Source organism: Mirounga leonina, unplaced genomic scaffold (genome assembly GCF_011800145.1).
Source record: "Mirounga leonina isolate KUSES-001 unplaced genomic scaffold, KU_Mleo_1.0 Mir_151, whole genome shotgun sequence".
Classification (NCBI taxonomy): Eukaryota; Metazoa; Chordata; class Mammalia; order Carnivora; family Phocidae; genus Mirounga; species Mirounga leonina.
In genome coordinates, this window is record NW_023270377.1 from 52,401,272 (window position 1) to 52,419,630 (window position 18,359).

At 37.4% G+C, this 18,359-nt stretch overlaps 1 protein-coding gene across 7 annotated transcripts in view; it reads left to right on the top strand.

Moving 5' to 3' along the window:
• Positions 1–18,359, top strand: part of ZNF385B (zinc finger protein 385B) — a 393,630-nt gene that overhangs the window by 304,234 nt on the left and 71,037 nt on the right. For 6 of the 7 annotated variants that reach the window (XM_035007615.1, XM_035007618.1, XM_035007616.1 and 3 more), the window contains one exon: positions 2,749–2,891. In XM_035007615.1, the coding sequence (XP_034863506.1) occupies positions 2,749–2,891 (143 nt within the window). Of the gene's footprint in view, positions 1–1,694; positions 1,795–2,748; positions 2,892–18,359 lie in introns of all 7 variants that reach the window. The other variant, XM_035007622.1, reaches the window with a different exon arrangement.

The window sequence follows — 18,359 nt, forward strand, 5'->3', positions numbered from 1 at the left end:
TAAAATAAGAAATATCTTTTTTTTTCAATTTAGCTAAGATTTTAAAGCAAAGCTTTTAAAAATAAAGATTATAATAAGTGCTTCTGCAACATCGAAACACTGACATAATATATCATCTTGGATCTGCAAGCTCTGAAGTTAGCAATGAATGTAACATTACCTAATTAGAAGAAAAATGTGTAATTAAATACAGGGTGGTTATGTGAATGCCAGACTGAGATTAGAGTATTTATTTTGGCATCAGAGAAAACCATTACTGCTTGATCTATACTTTCGGTTGATTCTGTTTTTGCTGAGTCCTCCTCTATATTCCCTAATGGATGGGGCTGACCTAAAGACTTGCCATTACAGATGAATATTTCAGATGCCATTTTCTTTTTTTTCTGTCTTGAGGATCAATGTAAATGAGGCATGATAGTCCATTAAAAACTATTACTAATAATGTTCTGGAATGATTTGAAATATAATGCAGAGTTTATTAAGGAAATCCATTATCAAAAAATATATCATTGAAATAGAAATTTTAATTATTCTGGAACACTGTGTGAGAACATTGGAGGAAATTTTAATAGTTGGAGCATTTTCCCATACTGTTTATTTCTCCTTGAAGTCAGTAGGAGATTTTCGGCGTATAATTATTTGTGGCCCTATATAGACATGCTGGGAGAAATTGGAACCCTCGTACATTGTTTGTGGTACTATAAAATGGTTCAGCCATTTTGTAAAACACTCTGAAAGTTCTCAAAAAGTTAAACTATATGATTACCATACGGCCCAAGAGTCCCCAGTTCTACTCTTGGGTATATTCCTAAGAGAACTGAAAATATATCTCCACACAAAAACTTATAGACAAATGTTCATAGCAGCATTATTCATAATAACGCAAGCATGGAAACAACCCAAATGCCCATCAACTGATGAACGAATAAGAAAAAAAAAAGTGTTTACATCTACAATGGAATATTATTCAGCCTTAAGAAGGAATGAAATTCTCATACATGCTACAACATGGATGAACCTTGAAAACTTTATGCCAAGTGAAAGAAACCTGTCACAAAAGAACTCATATTGTTTGACTTCGTTTATTTATTTATCTTAAGGATTTTATTTATTTATTTGACAGAGAGATAGATAGATAGATAGATAGATGATAGATAGATAGAGAGCACAAGTAGGCAGAATGGCAGGCAGAAGCAAACTTCCCTCTGAGCAGGTAGCCCAATGTGGGGCTCGATCCCAGGACCCTGGGATCATGACCTGAGCCAAAGGCAGACGCTCAACCAACTGAGCCACCCAAGCGTCCCTCTTTGACTTCATGTAAATGAAATGTCCATAATAGGGGCACTTGGGTGACTCAGTCAGTTGAGCGGCCGAGCGGCCGACTCTTGGTTTCAGCTCAGGTCATGATCTCAGGGTGGTAAGATCGAGCCCTGTGTCAGGTTCCATGCTTAGCACAGAGTCTGCTTCAGATTCTCTCTCTCCTTCTCCCTTCCCCTTGTCTCCTTCCCCTTGCTCATGCACATGCACATGCTCTCTCTCAAGTAAATAAATAAAATCTTTAAAAACAAATTTTTAAAAAATGAAATGTCCATAATAGACAAACCTAGAAACAAAGTAGATTAGTGGTTGCTGGGAGCTGGGGATATTGAGAGGAAATGGGGAAAAATTGCTAATGGGTATGGAATTTCTTTTAGGGATTGTGAAAATGTTCTACATTGACTGTAGTGATGTGCGCAACGCTATGGATATGCTAAAAGCCATGGAATTGTACACATTAAGTGGGAGAATTGTCTGGTATGTGAATTATATCTCAATAATGTTACTATATTTAAAAAAAAAAAAAAGGCACACCAGAGCCTATCTCCCAGAGGGCCACCTGCACCAACAGCTACTTACCTGCAGTAGATGGAGGTTTCAGAAGAAGAATGCTTGTTGTTGGAGAGGAGTGCTTTAAATCTCCCACACATAGGTTAGCCCAGATTCCTAAAGAGATGACAGCTAATGTAATTGTTAAAAAGGGATTAGTCGCCACAATAATACAAGGCTCATTAGAATTCAAGTTGGAGACAAATATTTGAGTTTTTGTCCTAACTTCTCCCTGTCCCCCGGTACCCTGCCCCACCTGGGTAGTAATCTCTCCCTTTAGTAGTAATCACTCCGTTAAGGTTCTCTAACTATCCAATGTCTAGACTACTTATTTCCCTCAGAGTAAGGGCAACTTTCAGTTTGGTTTTTTTTTAGAGATAAAATTGAGTCATAATTTTCTTGGGAGCAGGCAGTGACTGTGAGTCCAAGGTTTTCCCCCCCTTGTAAAAACCCTATAATTATCTCTGATTTGCATAAAACATGCCTACCAGCCATTCAATAACTCTGAATAGTAAAGAGCATCTGGCTGCAAGAGGCTCCTCCCCTCCTCTCTCCTACATTTTTGGCAAGTCAGAGACAGTGGTTGAACAACAGAATGATCTTATTCTGCCCCACCTGCCAGCAGGATCCGTATACTATGTACCTCTGCCCGATCTGAGCAGCCCTTGGCCCTTGCCATAGGGAAGTACTCTGCATCACTGTCTTACATCATGAGCAAGAAGACCCTTTTTAACTGTATTTTCTCCTCCTGTGCCGTTTACCTTCAGCATAACTCTCTTGCTCTCAGGTTGCAGCTCAGCAGTCCTGTTTTTGCACGGTAGGTTGGGGAAGGCGATGGATCTGAGCAAGAGATTGAATTCATTTTTGTTTTGTTCTTGGCAGGCAGTACATGCCACACAACTACACTTCCTGCTTTTGTGCGCACCCCTACCCTGATGATGCAGCCTTCACTGGATATCAAACCATTTATGTCTTTTCCAGTGGACAGTAGTTCTGCTGTTGGGCTCTTTCCAAATTTTAACACAGTGAGTAAATGCATTTTTCTTTTATTTGTGTCCTCCCCAATCTCTTTCATTACAGTTGTGAATAGGCAATACATGTAGCCTGTTCCCAAAGTGTGTAATTTTAGACCTTATACTGGTTACGCTGATCAGCTGTATTATGGAAGATAATCCTTCTCCCATGGGAGTTAGTCCAAACAATAGCCAGCATATTTATTTTACAAATATTTCCCCAAGTGACTTTTTACCTGTGGCTTTGAGCAATTTTGTAGACTTCAATGGCTTGAGAACCCACATGATTTCTGGGATGCTTGGTTCACATGCTCACGAAAACAATTTAGAGATACCAAGTCACACTGATTTTTCCCTACTACTAGGAAAAAGAAAGCGTATGCTTTGACTACCTGGATACATTTTTATTTGGGACATATTTTATGTCTTATACAAACAGAATTTTTATTGGGAAGTTATTGTGGGTTGTGTGAATGTGACTCTATTATTTAAAAAAAAACCTCATTTTAAATCTACGTATTAATTGTGTGATACTTTGCCATTCCCTTTAAAACGTACAATAAATATTAGTGCATCACCTGTAATTACCAGTGTTCTTCATTCAGGTCAGCTGACTGTTTATCTGCATGAAAGACATTTTGTAAGCATGCCAGGTGAAGCATGACACTTTTCAACAATAGAACTCAGCATAAAGTCAGCCCACAGCCAAATGCTAAGCTTGTAGGAAGAGAAAAGGTTAAACAGTTGAGGTGATTGTTTGAATGATTTGTTTAGTCAGTGAATGCAGTTAGCTGGGGCATGATGGTCTACGTGAATCATACAGCATTGTAGAAGCTGCCATCATCCAGCAAAAGAACTGCATTATCAACACCACCATACAGTGAGCATCTGAAGTACTGCCAAGTGTTCCCTTTTGCAAACTTACCTTCTGCATGAAGTGAAACAGAAAGAGGATTTTTCCTCAAGGGATGTCAGTAAAATCTGCTGACAGGTCTTCTGTCACAGCTTCGTGTTGCAAGGTAATTAGGGGGTAGGGATCAGCCAGCTTTTTAAGGAGCACTGGCTTTGACTTAGCGAATGAACAGTGGAATGTTTTTGTCTTTTCTGGGTTTTTCAAAGGCAAGTCAAACAGTTAAAAAAAAAAATAGAAAGGCAAAACAGGTGAGCATTGTTTCTAGTGCAGTCAGCAGTACAGGGAGAGAAATCGTGCCTGCCCTGATCACATGACTCCATCAGGAGCGACCGCCCCAAACAGCACATCGTGCCATTTCACAGAACTTGAACTCAAGCGTGCCTATTGTATCCTCTACCAAAACATGGGTGATACATTCCAAACATTACTGAATTCAGCTATACTTCTTCAAACCCTTACTAGGTATTTGTATTTTGGTTAATGTGCATTTGGGAGGCAGTATTTGTAGCCACTGTAGGGATCCAGCCACAGTCAGGAAGCAGCACTGATGATGCGGGGAGACATGAATGGCTCCTGCTGCAGTTCGTTGTTTTTAACACAAATAATACATAGATACTTATTTCAAAGATTCAAATAAAACACTGGCATTCAAGGCAAAATGTGTGAGTCACCATTCCCTGCCCCTGTGTACATGTTGACTCCGTTAGAGGAAAGCACCCCCATATGCATCCTTCTTTCCCCCTTCTAGAAGTATGTTATGTACATATTAGGAACCTGATCACCATTGTCTTTTTACAACTGCAATTGGATGATCAGCACTATTCTCGAAATTCTTTTTCTTTTTTTTTCCTAAGTTACTTTTTTCGACTATAAAAATGTCTGTATATATCTCTCGGTTTTTAAGAGCTATAAAAAATGGAGTGTCTTCATAATGTTTTTTAGGTAAAAATACAGTTTCATAATGGTTTACTAATGTTGTGTAGGCTGACAGACACACTAACTTGCCTTTTTTGTTTGTTCCATATAGCAACTATATGAAATATTTGAGAAAACCCAAAGAATAATTCTAGTTGAAGTTCCTTTTTTTTCTTCTTGGAAGAAAGTAAACTTGTAATTTTCAAATGAAAATACTTTTGGTTAAGGTGAAAAATACAGCAAAGAACTACATGAAATAATCATTTTACTCTCTATATTATATTACATTAGATTATATTATATCCAAGCCATTTGGTGGACAGAGAGCACTTCTGGTAGTATATTAAAAATTAAGTCATTGCAAGTGGGACCCTCTATCATCTGGCAAATAAATGAATTTTTAAGATCATTGGGTTACCTATGATTTTACGCTGTTACAGTTTGGATTACTCTAAACCTTTTCCTATAGACTTTTCTATCCCAGTGTCTAACTCATCTAGTAAATTTCTTAGGGCTATTTCAAAAGTCACTGTCCACATTTTTCTAGGAAAATATTTTATATCACTAATAATAGTTATACTAGATCATTATAGATTTATGATCTATAGCCCTCAAAGAACTCAAGTCTTAGAACATTTTAGTAAATCGTATAATTACTACTGCCTAGAGGAGGAGAGAGAGTTAGTAAAGAAAGAACAGAGACTTGAATTAGAATCTCGTAACTTCAGGGGCACCTGCTGACTCAGGTGGTTGAGCATGCTACTCTTGATCTCAGGCTTGAAAGTTTGAGCCCCCCTGTTGGGTAGAGATTACTTAAAAATAAAATCTTAAAAAAAAAAAAATCTCCTAACTTCCAAAGTCATGTTCTGGCTCATCCATGCCTTTGGCTCTTTTGGTCCATGTAACTTTCCACATGATTCAGCGTGAACAAATCTCAGTAAGAAATCTTTCGTGCTCTATTCTGGAAGCATGGTAGGCAATTTTCGGCAGAATCCTTAAGTAGAAAGAGGAAAGAATTTTTTGAATATGTAAAATGGACCTCTACAAACAATATCTTTGAGGCAGAATAGATTTTAAAAAGTTAAAATTTCTTGTTAGCAAATTTTAAAATTATATTCTATTCAATAGTCCACTTATTCTTTGAAAAGCAAGGTGAGTGCCATTATAATCACTTTATTTTTAACCAAGGATAGTATTAGTAAATAAAAGAAATATATCTTAACTCATAGTTACTATCAGAAGACTAGAAACACTGTATTCTGATACCATAGCTAAAAGTTTGGGAATTTTGAAGTTTTGTTTTCTTTAAGTAGATTTTAAAAATACCTATAAAGTAATGGTTTCCTCCTGCTTTTGTAGTGGAGTATGACAATGTTACATGAGAATTATAGCAAGACTGAAATGGGATTCTGTCATATTCCAAAAGAGAACACGTGCCTGTTCTATACTAAATTGTGCACAATGAAGAGATACGCTTCACAGCCTTCATTTAGTAGCTTCTACTCCACAACTGACAAAATCTCTCAGGGATTATATGTGAAGCATAAGCAAATAATTCAAGATACTGTCCAAGCAGAGTTCCGAAGAGACATGCTAGGGAAAATGGAGTTTGGGTCACTGATAATTTATGGTAGGCTCTAGGTCAAAGATGCACGTCTAGTGAAAGGTGAGGTGAACTCTGCCCTTCCACAGTTTTACTTTACCGAGGGGCTGTTTTGAGCCACTTACAGGTAAAAGATCTGCAAACCAAAACATAAGTTTTTAAAGATCTCAACCTTTATATCTAAAGCCTAGTAGGGCTTCTTTGCCTGGCTACCCACTAACCCTCACTCACTTCCCCCTCCTGCCGCCTACCTTCAACTCTTTGTCGTTCAGGGCCCAACTTAGATATCACCTCCCGCACGGGAAGTTTTCTGTGACCTGCAAGTCTAAATTAAGTGCTCACCCTCTGTATTTCCAAAGTACCCCCAGATCACCTCCGTCATAGCAGTTGTCACACCATAATCTCATTACCTGATTACCTGTATTCACTAAATGCCAGATCCCCAAAAACAGGGCCTATAGCTTGTTCGTCTTCCTATGCCTGGGTGTCTGGCCCAGGAGCTCAGTAAAACTTTTCTGAAGGGAAGGAGAAGAGGAAGGAGGCAAGGGCCCCAGTTTTATGCTTTTCAATGTACCTGCTCCTCCACCCAGCAAAGGAAATACCAACATTTCTGAGCCCTTTCTAAGCATAGGCGATAAGCCCAGGTGTTTACTTTGACTTTTATTTTCCTGAGAACTGTCATCTTTTTTTCACTGGAGGGCAATACTTAGTTACAAACTTTTCTGCAGCTCTAGTTCCGGCTTTCTCTGTGTGGATGGTGTGGAAGCTTTGCAAGTATCTACTACATTTCTCGTCCTCGGTCCTACTCTTAAGCGCAGTTAGTTTAAAGGGAAAATTATTCGTTACTGGATTTTATTGCAAACATATGCACTAAAGAGTACTGGGTTTGAGGAAGAGGCTAAACAAAATAAATAAAACAAAAATACTCTAGTGCCCAAGAAACTTATAAGAAATAGAATAAAAGACTAGAAAAGGCAAGATAACAACCCAAAAAATATAGGCAAAGTGAAAATAGTTACTGAACTTTATAGAGTTTTACTGAACTCTGAATAGTTACTGAACTTTATAGAGCTTTAAAGAAAAGCTAGAAAGAATGATTTTTTGTATCCCAGTAGAACTATTTTCACTATTTTATTTTTCACTCTATTTAAATTTGCCAAATGCCTCATGGTCATCCTTTAATTACTGTACATAATGTTTTGGTAGCTACCAAAGCATATGCAATTGTTTCTCTATTAGAATTAGAATTTCTCATTTCCTTTGCTATGGATCCAATCTTTATCTTCATTCAATCCAGTTAATACTTGGTGTTTAATATTTGGTGTTTAACAACAGGGTAATAGTTGGTGCTTAATTAACTGTAAGAAGGGACAGCTTCAGAATTGAAATAAATTGCATACTGAGCAGGATGGATAGCATCAACTTAGTATGATAAAATAAGTCCACAGGGCACCTGGGTGGCTCAGTCAGTTAAGCGTCTGCCTTTGGCTTAGGTCCTGATCTCAGGGTCCTGGGATCGAGTCCCACATCGGGACTTCCTCTGCCTGCCGCTCCCCCTGCTTGTGCTCGCTCTCTGTCAAATGATTAAATAAAATCTTTAAAAAAAATTAAATAAGTCCATTTAGAAGATATATCCACACACATACTGTTATGGACCAAATGTTTGTGTCCTGTTGTCCGTGGTATTTCATTATGGCAGCCCAAACAGACTAAGACATATATCCAACCTATATATTGTATGTGATGATAATAAGCAGGTCAAGTTTCTTTTTACCAGCCACATATTGGGAACACGCACAGATGTATTTGTGTGACTCTCCAGAGCTATAGGTATGATTCAGAGCCACCTTGAGACCACACTCACCTGTCAATTTCTCTGCCTCCTATTTCAGATGTCTTTCTGGTCCTGTTTTGTTTTTGCAACTGCTCCGAGAAAGTACAGGCACAATAGAGGTCATTGCTGCTTTATCTCAAGAAGCTCAGCAATCTTATTTTTGCGAAAAATAATCTGATTTTTACTATATACCTTGAAATTAATTTTTCCTGACACATGAACAAATATGTGGAACAGAATAAAGATTATTTCTGAGTATAAAATCCCAAATCCCTATATGACTCTGAATCATCCATGACAATCTGTGAAATGATCTGTATGTCTACTATTTTTCATTCCAAACTCTTTGAGATTCTGGGTTATTCATAGTTTGGCAATATCATGAATATTTAAAATGTTTCTTTCTTGTACCAAAAATAATAATATAGTTATAATATATTTATCAAGGAGGTACAAAATAAAGAAATTCAGAATCAAAATCATATTTACTTTGCTATTAACTCCTACCATGTTTCTCATGAGGTGTTACTGTAAGGAAACCTGGAGTGAGCCAAAACATTTAACTTTTTAATCTGTCTTTAATACCTTCACTACCAAATAAAGTCCTTATTTAACTTTTGATTTTTTCTTTAATTTAATTTAAATAAAATATTTTACCTCTGCTAATACAACCAATTGTGAATTTTTGCCATTTGAGGCTTCTTTTTTACTCTTGTAATGCTTTGCTGTTATTAAAAAGTTACGTATTCCCTATTTCCTAGGATATTAATATGTCCAACTACTTGAAGTGATACATTTATCCAAATTTTAAAAAAGTAAAATAGAGGGCGCCTGGGTGGCTCAGTTGGTTAAGCGACTGCCTTCGGCTCAGGTCATGATCCTGGAGTCCCTGGATCGAGTCCCGCATCAGGCTCCCTGCTCGGCAGGGAGTCTGCTTCTCCCTCTCACCCTCCCCCCTCTCATGTGCTCTCTCTCATTCTCTCTCTCTCAAATAAATAAATAAAATCTTTAAAAAAAAAAGTAAAATAGAAATAAAATAAAATAAATTAAAATAAAATAGACAATAAAATAAAAAGAGAATAGGGTTGAATTTTTATTTTTTTCATGATATGCTTAAGATACATTGAAGGATCCTATTCTTCTATATGTCCTAAAGAAATATATATTAAAATATGCCAAGCTGAAATTTTCCATGGTTACTGAAATTTGCTTGGAGGGAGGGAGGGTGATGGCCTATTATTGGACTTTAAAAGGTCAACAGCAACCCCCTAGATCATTAGGAAAAAAATGTTTATAGGAATTCATCTTTGAAATGCAGTACAAAAGTAATGAAGATTTTCTACAAATATTTAAGCATAGATTCCTGCCTGGAAATTTTTACATCCCTATTCAATATGACAGAGAAAAATTATGTAAACATGACCTGGGAGGGAAAAAAAACTACATAGTGACCATCTGTGCTATTGTCTCCTTCTTCTCTTCAAACTACAAACATATCTTTTTAAAATTTAGGTCATGTCCTTTACCTTATTCAAAAGTCTCAAGATTTACCTATCACAGACTTTGTGTTCAGATCTCCTTTTCTCTACACACTGTTGAAACCCCTTTAGAATTTGTAGATATTATTTATATGGTGTATATGTATGTATGTATGTATGCATGTATATTTATATAATATGTGGTCATACGCCTTCTCTCTCCCTAATAAATTATTTGTGCAGGGCATCTAGGAAAAGGCATTCATTCCCAGTCACTCACTGAATGTCTACACGTGCCAGTCATTGTGCTAAGAAAGGGTTTTAGAGAATAAGACAGAAGCTGCTCTCTGTCTGACATTACTTCCTCCTCTTGTATAATTCACCATAACATCATAGAGTATATTATTCATAGTCAATAGTCAATTCAGTTGATTAAGCTGCCAAGAAACATCAGATTAAGACCTTGATGGGCCCTGATGCAGTAAAGGAACACAAGGTTTCAGAAGCCTGTGAAAAGAGGCATCTGTAGTCCCACCATGCTGTGGTCTCTTGCATGTCTCTTTCATTATCCTAATCTCAACCTCACATGCTCTGGGGCCTCATCTTCAGTGCTAGAGTTTCAAGGATTATGTGTACTTGGAAGGCACATCAGATTTTCTGGCGAGACAGGTCTTCTGTCTTGGCGCTGTCCCAGGTCAGCATTTTTCAAGAGCAGAGTCAACTTGGAAAAAGTGTGTATGTCAGGCCATCTTCTTAAAATAATTTCTCTTATTCTTAACAAAACTCCAGTTAATTCAAAGAAGAAGAAACCAACAACAGCCTTGTTCTTAGCTTTTCTCAGTGACCAAGTCTTCATGTGCCAGTGGTCAAGTAAGGGAGCTTAATAAGTATGAGAAGTAGCAAAATATTATTGCGCAGAACATTCCCTCCAGCCCAAAAAGTTATTTCTAAATTGGTTGCTCCATAAACATTAATTGATGGTGGTGTTTTCTCAAAAACTTTTATCAGAAATTTGGGAATCCATCCAATAGCACAGACTGTTTTTTTTTCCCCCTCCCTCTAGATTCTTGTATTCAGAATTAGGTCTCAAATCTCTTTTGGGGAAGGAAAAACATGTTTGGAATATTCCAATCCCTTTACTTTTAGAATTGTCATTGAGGGTGCTAAAGAAGAATTGGAGTGCTATTGAGCAATCTGTGAAGTTTCAACATCTTTGCGGAACCACATAGGAATCTTGGAAAAATACTTTTTTCACAGATTTAGCTGTCAATTTGATTTTTTTACCTTCCTTTTTATGTTCTGATCCTTGAAATAGATTGGGGGAAAATTTAAATTATATGAACAACACCTTATTTTCATGGAAGTCTAGTATCAGAGGGCTTTAGCATATTTTAAAGACATTCTACAATTAATCCTTTTAATACACCCATATATGAAAATAGGTTACATGTGTCATTGTTGCACCCTTTTTGCAAAATGGAAGATTGAAGAATATAATCCAGTCTTCACATTTCTTCCAGTAAACAGCTCTGCCACTGAAAAGGGAAAAAAAGCTAAATATCAGACAAGCAAGAGCTCGTCTCCACCCTAACGTATCTTGAATTTAAATGTGTATATTTCTAACAGGTTATTCAAGTAGGACATTTTTTTTAAAGATTTTATTTATTTATTTGACAGAGAGAGACACAGCGAGAGAGGGAACACAAGCAGGGGTGTGGGAGAGGGAGAAGCAGGCTTCCCGTGGAGCAGGGAGCCCGATACGGGGCTTGATCCCAGGACCCTGGAATCGTGACCTGAGCCGAAGGCAGACGATTAAAGACTGAGCCACCCAGGCACCCCAGGACATGTTCTTTTAAATACCCAATAAATCCTTGTGGCTCCTAAAGTCAGATTGAAAAACTCCTTTGCAGTATATTCTATTTATGTTTTTAATTTAATTTTATGTTTTTTAAGATTTTTTTAAAGATTTTATTTATTTATTTGACAGAGAGAGGGAACACAAGCAGAGGGAGTGGGAGCAGGGAGCCCAATGCAGGGCTCGATCCCAGGACCCTGGTATCATGACCTGAGCTGAAGGCAGAGGCTTAATTGAGCCACCCACGTGCCCCTAAGATTTTATTTTTAAGTCATCTCTACACCTAAAATGGGGTTCAAACCCACAACCCCAAGATCAAGATTCACACACTCCACGACTGAGCTGGGCACCCCTGTAGTGTATTCTATTTAGAAGATAGATTTATTGGGCGCCTGGGTGGCTCAGTTGGTTAAGCGACTGCCTTCGGCTCAGGTCATGATCCTGGAGTCCCTGGATCGAGTCCTGCATCGGGCTCCCTGCTCGGCAGGGAGTCTGCTTCTCCCTCTGACCCTCCCAACCCTCCCCCCCTCTCATGTGCTCTCTCTCTCAGTCTCTCTCTCTCAAATAAATAAAATCTTAAAAAAAAAAAAAGAAGATAGATTTATCTTGTCATTCTCATACTTTGTTCTTATTGTGAACAGTTTCTAGAGCCAAATAAAGATCTGAGTGTTATAGTAGGAAATATAGTTGATCTCTTTCACAGGTTTATGATTTACAATAATTATAGGTATACATAAAGCCTCCAATAATCAAAAATATGTGTCTGGGTCTAATTTATTTGTTGTTGTTTTTTATGTAGACACCAAACATCCATAATATGTAAGTTGATTCATTGTCATAATAATATCAAACCCCCAAAACCTTCATTTCCCAAAAATGAGCTGAAGCTATCAGATGCTGAAATGACTAGTAATAGCCACTATCACATGGTATAGTGTGTCAGCGGTGGCATTCACTGAGTCACTCATTCATTTGTCTGTCATATCCCACCTCCTCCCCAAAGCCACTTGGAACATTCTCTCTCATCCCAGAGAAGTAACTCTGCTTGCCTTGTTCCTCAGTAAGCCTCTAACAGTCCTGCCTGGCCTTAACTCTGCTTCATGCCCCCGGTAGAAGCAGGAGTCACAGTGCAGGAGGGAAGAGGGCAGAGTGATCTAACTTCATTGCATAGGGAAAGACCACTGGGCTGGCAGCCACAGCCCCTGTACCTGGATTCGTTTTCTTTGACCTTGAGAAAGTCATTTGGTTCCACTTTTCCTCATTTTACAACTAGAGTTGATAATACGTTCCTAATCTTCATCACTACATCATGAAAACTTGGGCTTATTATGTTTATGGAAGATTGAGGATATGACTGAATATTTAGAAAACTTCTGAAATTTAGTGAGAGTCTGTGAAAAAAATCATAACTATATAACATGTCACCATATTATTTCTTTAAAGATTTTATTTTGAAGGACTCTCTACACTCAATGTGGGACTAGAACTCACAACCCCGAGATTAAGAGTTGCATGCTCTGTGGACTGAGCCAACCAGGCACGCCAGCATATCACCATGTTGTTATTTTGAACAATTTAAAATTCCCACGAATATCAAATGAGGTCATGTTTATGAAAGGACTCTTAAAATAGCAAAGCTCTATTCTTATAAATAAAATTAATATTCTTATTAGTATGTCTATTCCCTTCATCTCATCCTCCTAACCAATTACCATAAATAAACCAAGTTATAGTTATCACTGGAGCTGGTTTTGTGCATTAGAGCAATCCTAATTAAGGTGGATGCTAAAGATATGTACATGGCTAAGACCTGGTTCTTGAGTTTAAGACATTTATACTCAGTTTAAAGTAGTTACTCAGTTTAAAGTAGTAGCTGCTAAGCAGGTACTCAATTAAGTTAGCTGAATGAGCTGAATGAGATAGTAGTAGGGCATACATAAAGATCATACATAAAGATCAGAATCACCTGACTATCTAAAAGCAATGAAGAGAGCCTACAACTGAATTTGGAGCAGGGCTGGGAAGAGGGCATAGAATGGAGGTGGGGAATAACCACACTGGTTTGGCTGAATTCCATTTTGCCTGTTTACCTTCAATAATATTTAGGTTTTAAAGGCTATGGATAAAGATATTTTGAACCTGAGAGCTGTGCACTTATGGCACATTGTCATTGACTCCTAAGATGTAACAATGTTTTCTGTTATACTTTTTTAAAATACAGCTGACTTCTAGGCGCCTGGTGGCTCAGTTGGTTAAGTGTCTGCCTTCAGCTCAGGTCATGATTCCAGGAGCCTGGGATGGAGCCCTCCATCAGGCTCCCTGCTCAGTGGAGGGTCTGCTTCTCCCTTTCTCTCACCCCCCTGCCTCTCCCCCTGCTTGTGTTCATGCTCTGTCTCTCAAATAAATCAATAAAATCTTTTTAAAATAAAATAAAATACAGTTGACTTCCAAACGTAGAACCTTTATTCTCACATTATTCATTCAACTAGCAGTAGTTAACATAACAATTTTAAAAAGATTTTAAACCCATTCATAGAAGCCAACATACTAAATTATCCTTCATGTATTGATAATGGAGAATTATTCTAAAAATTCTTTGGACTTTTGACTGTTAGAGATCTCCATGTACCCTGCCTCCCCCTTTTTTCCTGAATTTCAGTTGCCAATCATATAAGAAGGACCCACTTAACCTGTGTTCTGAGCAGGGGCATCTAACTATAGGTTTGATGGTTACTCAAAAAAAGATGAGTAGTTTTATATTTTATCCCAAAATATTAAGTAGATAGTAACAGTACGCACATTTGTATGAAAACTATTTTTTCTCAGAGAAAACAAATTATCAGACCAAATAAAATCTTTAAAATTATATAAGCCTAGGTAATCATAGCTACATAGCTATTAGGAACAGCAGAGATATCTATCCATCTTTAAACTTCTATGAGGAGAAAAAAAGGTTTAAAACAGATATATTTTCAATCAATTCCTTCATAAAAGAACTCTCTGGAAAAACAGCCTGTAGCACATAGCTCATCACTCCTTGTGCAATCAGACATACCATTGTCTTCAGAGGGAGAGCTGCAGCCTCACAGGCCTGGCCCCTTTAATGGACGAGTAGCTTCTGTAGAAGCACTGTGACATCCAGAGGTGGAGTTCTTTGAAGCTTCAGTTCTGGGGAACCATCATTTTGTTACAGAGCAAGAATTATATCAGAATTTCCTGGGAATCGGTCATCACAGGAAATTATCAGCAATTCATGGACTTTCCTTTTTGCGTTTGCTTCGGCCTCGAGGGTAATCACAAAAGATTATAGTCTCCATTTCAGCTTTCATATCACTGAAATATTCTTCTCTGCCGAGAGCATGGTTGATTTCCAGAGGCCAGCTTTTAACCCCAGCTTCGGGAGGCCAGTTGCCCTGCAGTGGTTAGAGAACTGCCAACAATTGTTTCTGTGATATTGTTTGTTGTGAGGCAGAAATTAAGTGATTCCTGGCTAATTATACAAAATCTTTTAAATAAAGTGACATATGAACTTCTTGTGTTGTTAGATAGAGGTATTTGTCCAATTTTAGTACAAGTGTTAAAGGTTGGGGGAGGCAGAAAGTGTGAATAAAAATTTCAAATGAGTGTTACGAAGACTTTGAAGGTGCCAAGCATCCCGATAGGCTGAATTTCAGAATGGAAAACAGAAACATTTAGAAACATTTCTGAAAATCTTCATAAGGAGTAGATAGATTATAAATACAAATGGTTTTTGCTTCCTAACATTCAAACTTTTCATGAATGTTCCCGAGGGATTCTCTATTTCCTGACAACTGGCTAGGTGGTGCATGGAGGGTTTTCTCCATTGCTTGACGAGGGAATCTTGATGAGATATCCATGGCCAAAATATGAGCAAGCTAGACACGTTTTTAATGTGATGATTTCATTTGCTCTATTCATTTTTCTCTTTTATATGTTGCTTTATTCAGAATATATAGAGGTAGAAAAGGCTGTGTGTATATTTGAAACAAATTTGGTGGATAAAATAGTTTCACCTGCCAGTGACTACATTTCCTTACAAATTCAGAAGAAAAGAAAGTTCAGTTCAGACTACTTTTAGTTTGAACTGTAGCCTCCTTGCAATCACCTAAAAATAATTATAAATCAAATGTATCAATGTTAAATGTCAGGCTGTACCATTAACAGAGCTTTGTTCAATAAAGCAGTTATCACTGCAGAGAATAGAGTAAGGCATAATACGGAAGCTCTTTATTTTACTTTCCAAGTAAGTATGGTATATTTTGTATAATATAAATGCAGGGTTGAACCAAAAATCTTTTTTTGCTGAGGAGAGTTAATATGAATACACATATACATCCATACAAAAAAGTAATAATGAGATAAGTATATGACGTAAAAAGTTTTGATGTCACTTGTCCACAAAACTATTCGGGGACTACTTTCCTAATAAAAGCCCTAAAATGTTAAGTGTGACAAAGTAAGCTTGTAAGAAGGACAAATAGAATCAACATTGATGTAGTCATGACATCCTTGGATGGGCATCACAGAGCAGGGACAGAGGGGTGCCTGCCTGGCTCAATGGGAAAAACATGCAACTCTTGATCTCGGGTTGTGGGTTTGAGCCCCATGTTGGGTGTAAAGATGACTTAAATAAATTAATTTTAAAAGGACAAACAAGGAAACAGGGACAGATAAAATACAGGATGCCCAGTTAAAGTTAAATTTCAGATAAACAACAAATTGTTTTTAGTATAAGAATATCCTATACAACGTTTGGCACATATATTTACTTAAAAAAATGATCTGTTGTTTATCTGAAATTCAACTTTAACAGGGCATCTTATATTTTTATTTGCAAATCTGGCTACTGTAGCAAGACATCTGGGTTCTGGGCTTAGCTGAAGAGGTTCAAGCAAGTCTCTAAAATTCTCCAAATCTTTTCTCATTTTCAGGTGAGGAAGTTGGACTAAAATCAGACTGGTGGGTGTGGGGCCTGGCCTACCAGTTATAACCAGCACCGTTTTCGGTATTTATTATATTAAACTTCCAGATAGGGTTCCTTTTTTGGGTGACGGAGGGGGTGGTTCTGGAGCTCAAACTAAAACAAATTTAAAAACCAGTTTGAAAACGCAGATGATCTCTGACATTTTACCACTGTGTAATGAGAGTATGGCATGGAGAGAAAGAACCCGAGATGCTCAGGATTGGAACACTGCAGATTTGTTGCCTTGCCTTGAGCCTTGTCAGTCCTCAACTGTCAGCTTTCTTCTTAACACAAGGGTAAGAAACGTGTTGTCCTGCATTTGGGGAAAAAACATTTCATTTCCACTTTGCTTTGCAGAATAAAGAATACATCCAAAGAGGCCTGGGTTTCCGCATTTGCACTTCTTCCTGCCTGGTGGGGTTTTCTTTTCATCTTAGACTTTTTTAATTTGTGTCACGGACCTGTTTTGCCTCACCGTCAGGATATATCTGATTAGTTACCGAACAGCCTTTCAAACTTAGCTTTGATAGAATGGTTTTGAGAGGATGTCAGTTAATGCATTTGGCTGTTCGGGAGGTGTATTGATTTTTAAATCAAGAAAGCTCATTGCTTCCCTAGTCTCTTAGAAAGCCTTTGTAACTTTTTTTTTTTTTTTTTTTTTTAGCCTGCTTACCAGAACACAGGCAAACATAGTCTTTCTTACTTGTATTTGGAGGCTTTGCACCAATAACTTTAAAGGTATATCCATAAGTATGAGCAAGTAGTTTTTGGTTACTGGTATGGCATTTTTTTTTCCCTCCTAAAGTATGAAGAATTCTATTTTTTATTTTATTTTTTTTTAAAGATTTTATTTATTTATCTGACAGAGAGATAGCGAGAGCAGGAACTTAAGCAGGGCGAGTGGGAGAGGGAGAGGGAGAAGCAGGCTTCCCGCTGAGCAGGAAGCCTCGTGCGGGGCTCAACCCCAGGGTCCTGGGATCAAGACCTGAGCCGAAGGCAGACACCCAAGGACTGAGCCACCCAGGTGCCCTGAAGAATTCTATTTTTTAAAAAGATATTTCTCAGACTTACTTTTGGCACTGAAATTTATGTTATGGAAATTTAATCTTGAAGACAAAGTTTTGGGGGCTGTTTTCAAGTCACCATTTTAAAAACAAAAGGAAAGGTCAAGAGCAAAGTGCCTATTTTCTATCTCAGATAGTAGCCAGTGTTCCAAACTGCAGGATAGATGTCTCCTTCCAATGTATTATAGAATAATCACTTCTCATGATCTATCCTCAAATGAATCTCTATCTTCTTGAGTATTTTGCACATCTATTGAAAAACTATTCTTCAGTCCATATTCCTGAAATAATTTTTCTTTTTTTATTTCACCCCGAGAAGACACCATACTAAATAACACAGGAAACAGCTGATCTGTTTAGTTTAGATTCTCTTGGTGAATCCAGTTCCTGTTCCCATCACTCTGAAGCATGTACTCTAGCTTTGTTAGTGGGACTTTTTTTGAGGGGGGTGCAGGGGGTGACATAGTTCATTGTCAACTATGCAAACTTAGGCTGTTTTTGAAATATGAATATACCCTATTGAGATATATAAATACTTTGGAGGTAGTAACTTTTCCAGAAAGAAAAATGTATTAATAGGATTTATCATTTTATTTCTTCTTTGCTCTTAAAATTCACAGTAGAGTTAAATTCTTATTAATTTCCTAGAAGACTCCACAGTTTTCCTTTTTCTTAAAAATTTTCTAAGTTTTTTGCATTCTCTCATAAGGACATCTAACAATTTCATAAGAATTTTTTTTGTTACCTTATCTTTGACAGATGTTATAGATCTTTCATATCTGTATGCATCCATCGGCCAAAAAATTATATTATAGTCATAAGAACATCAAATCT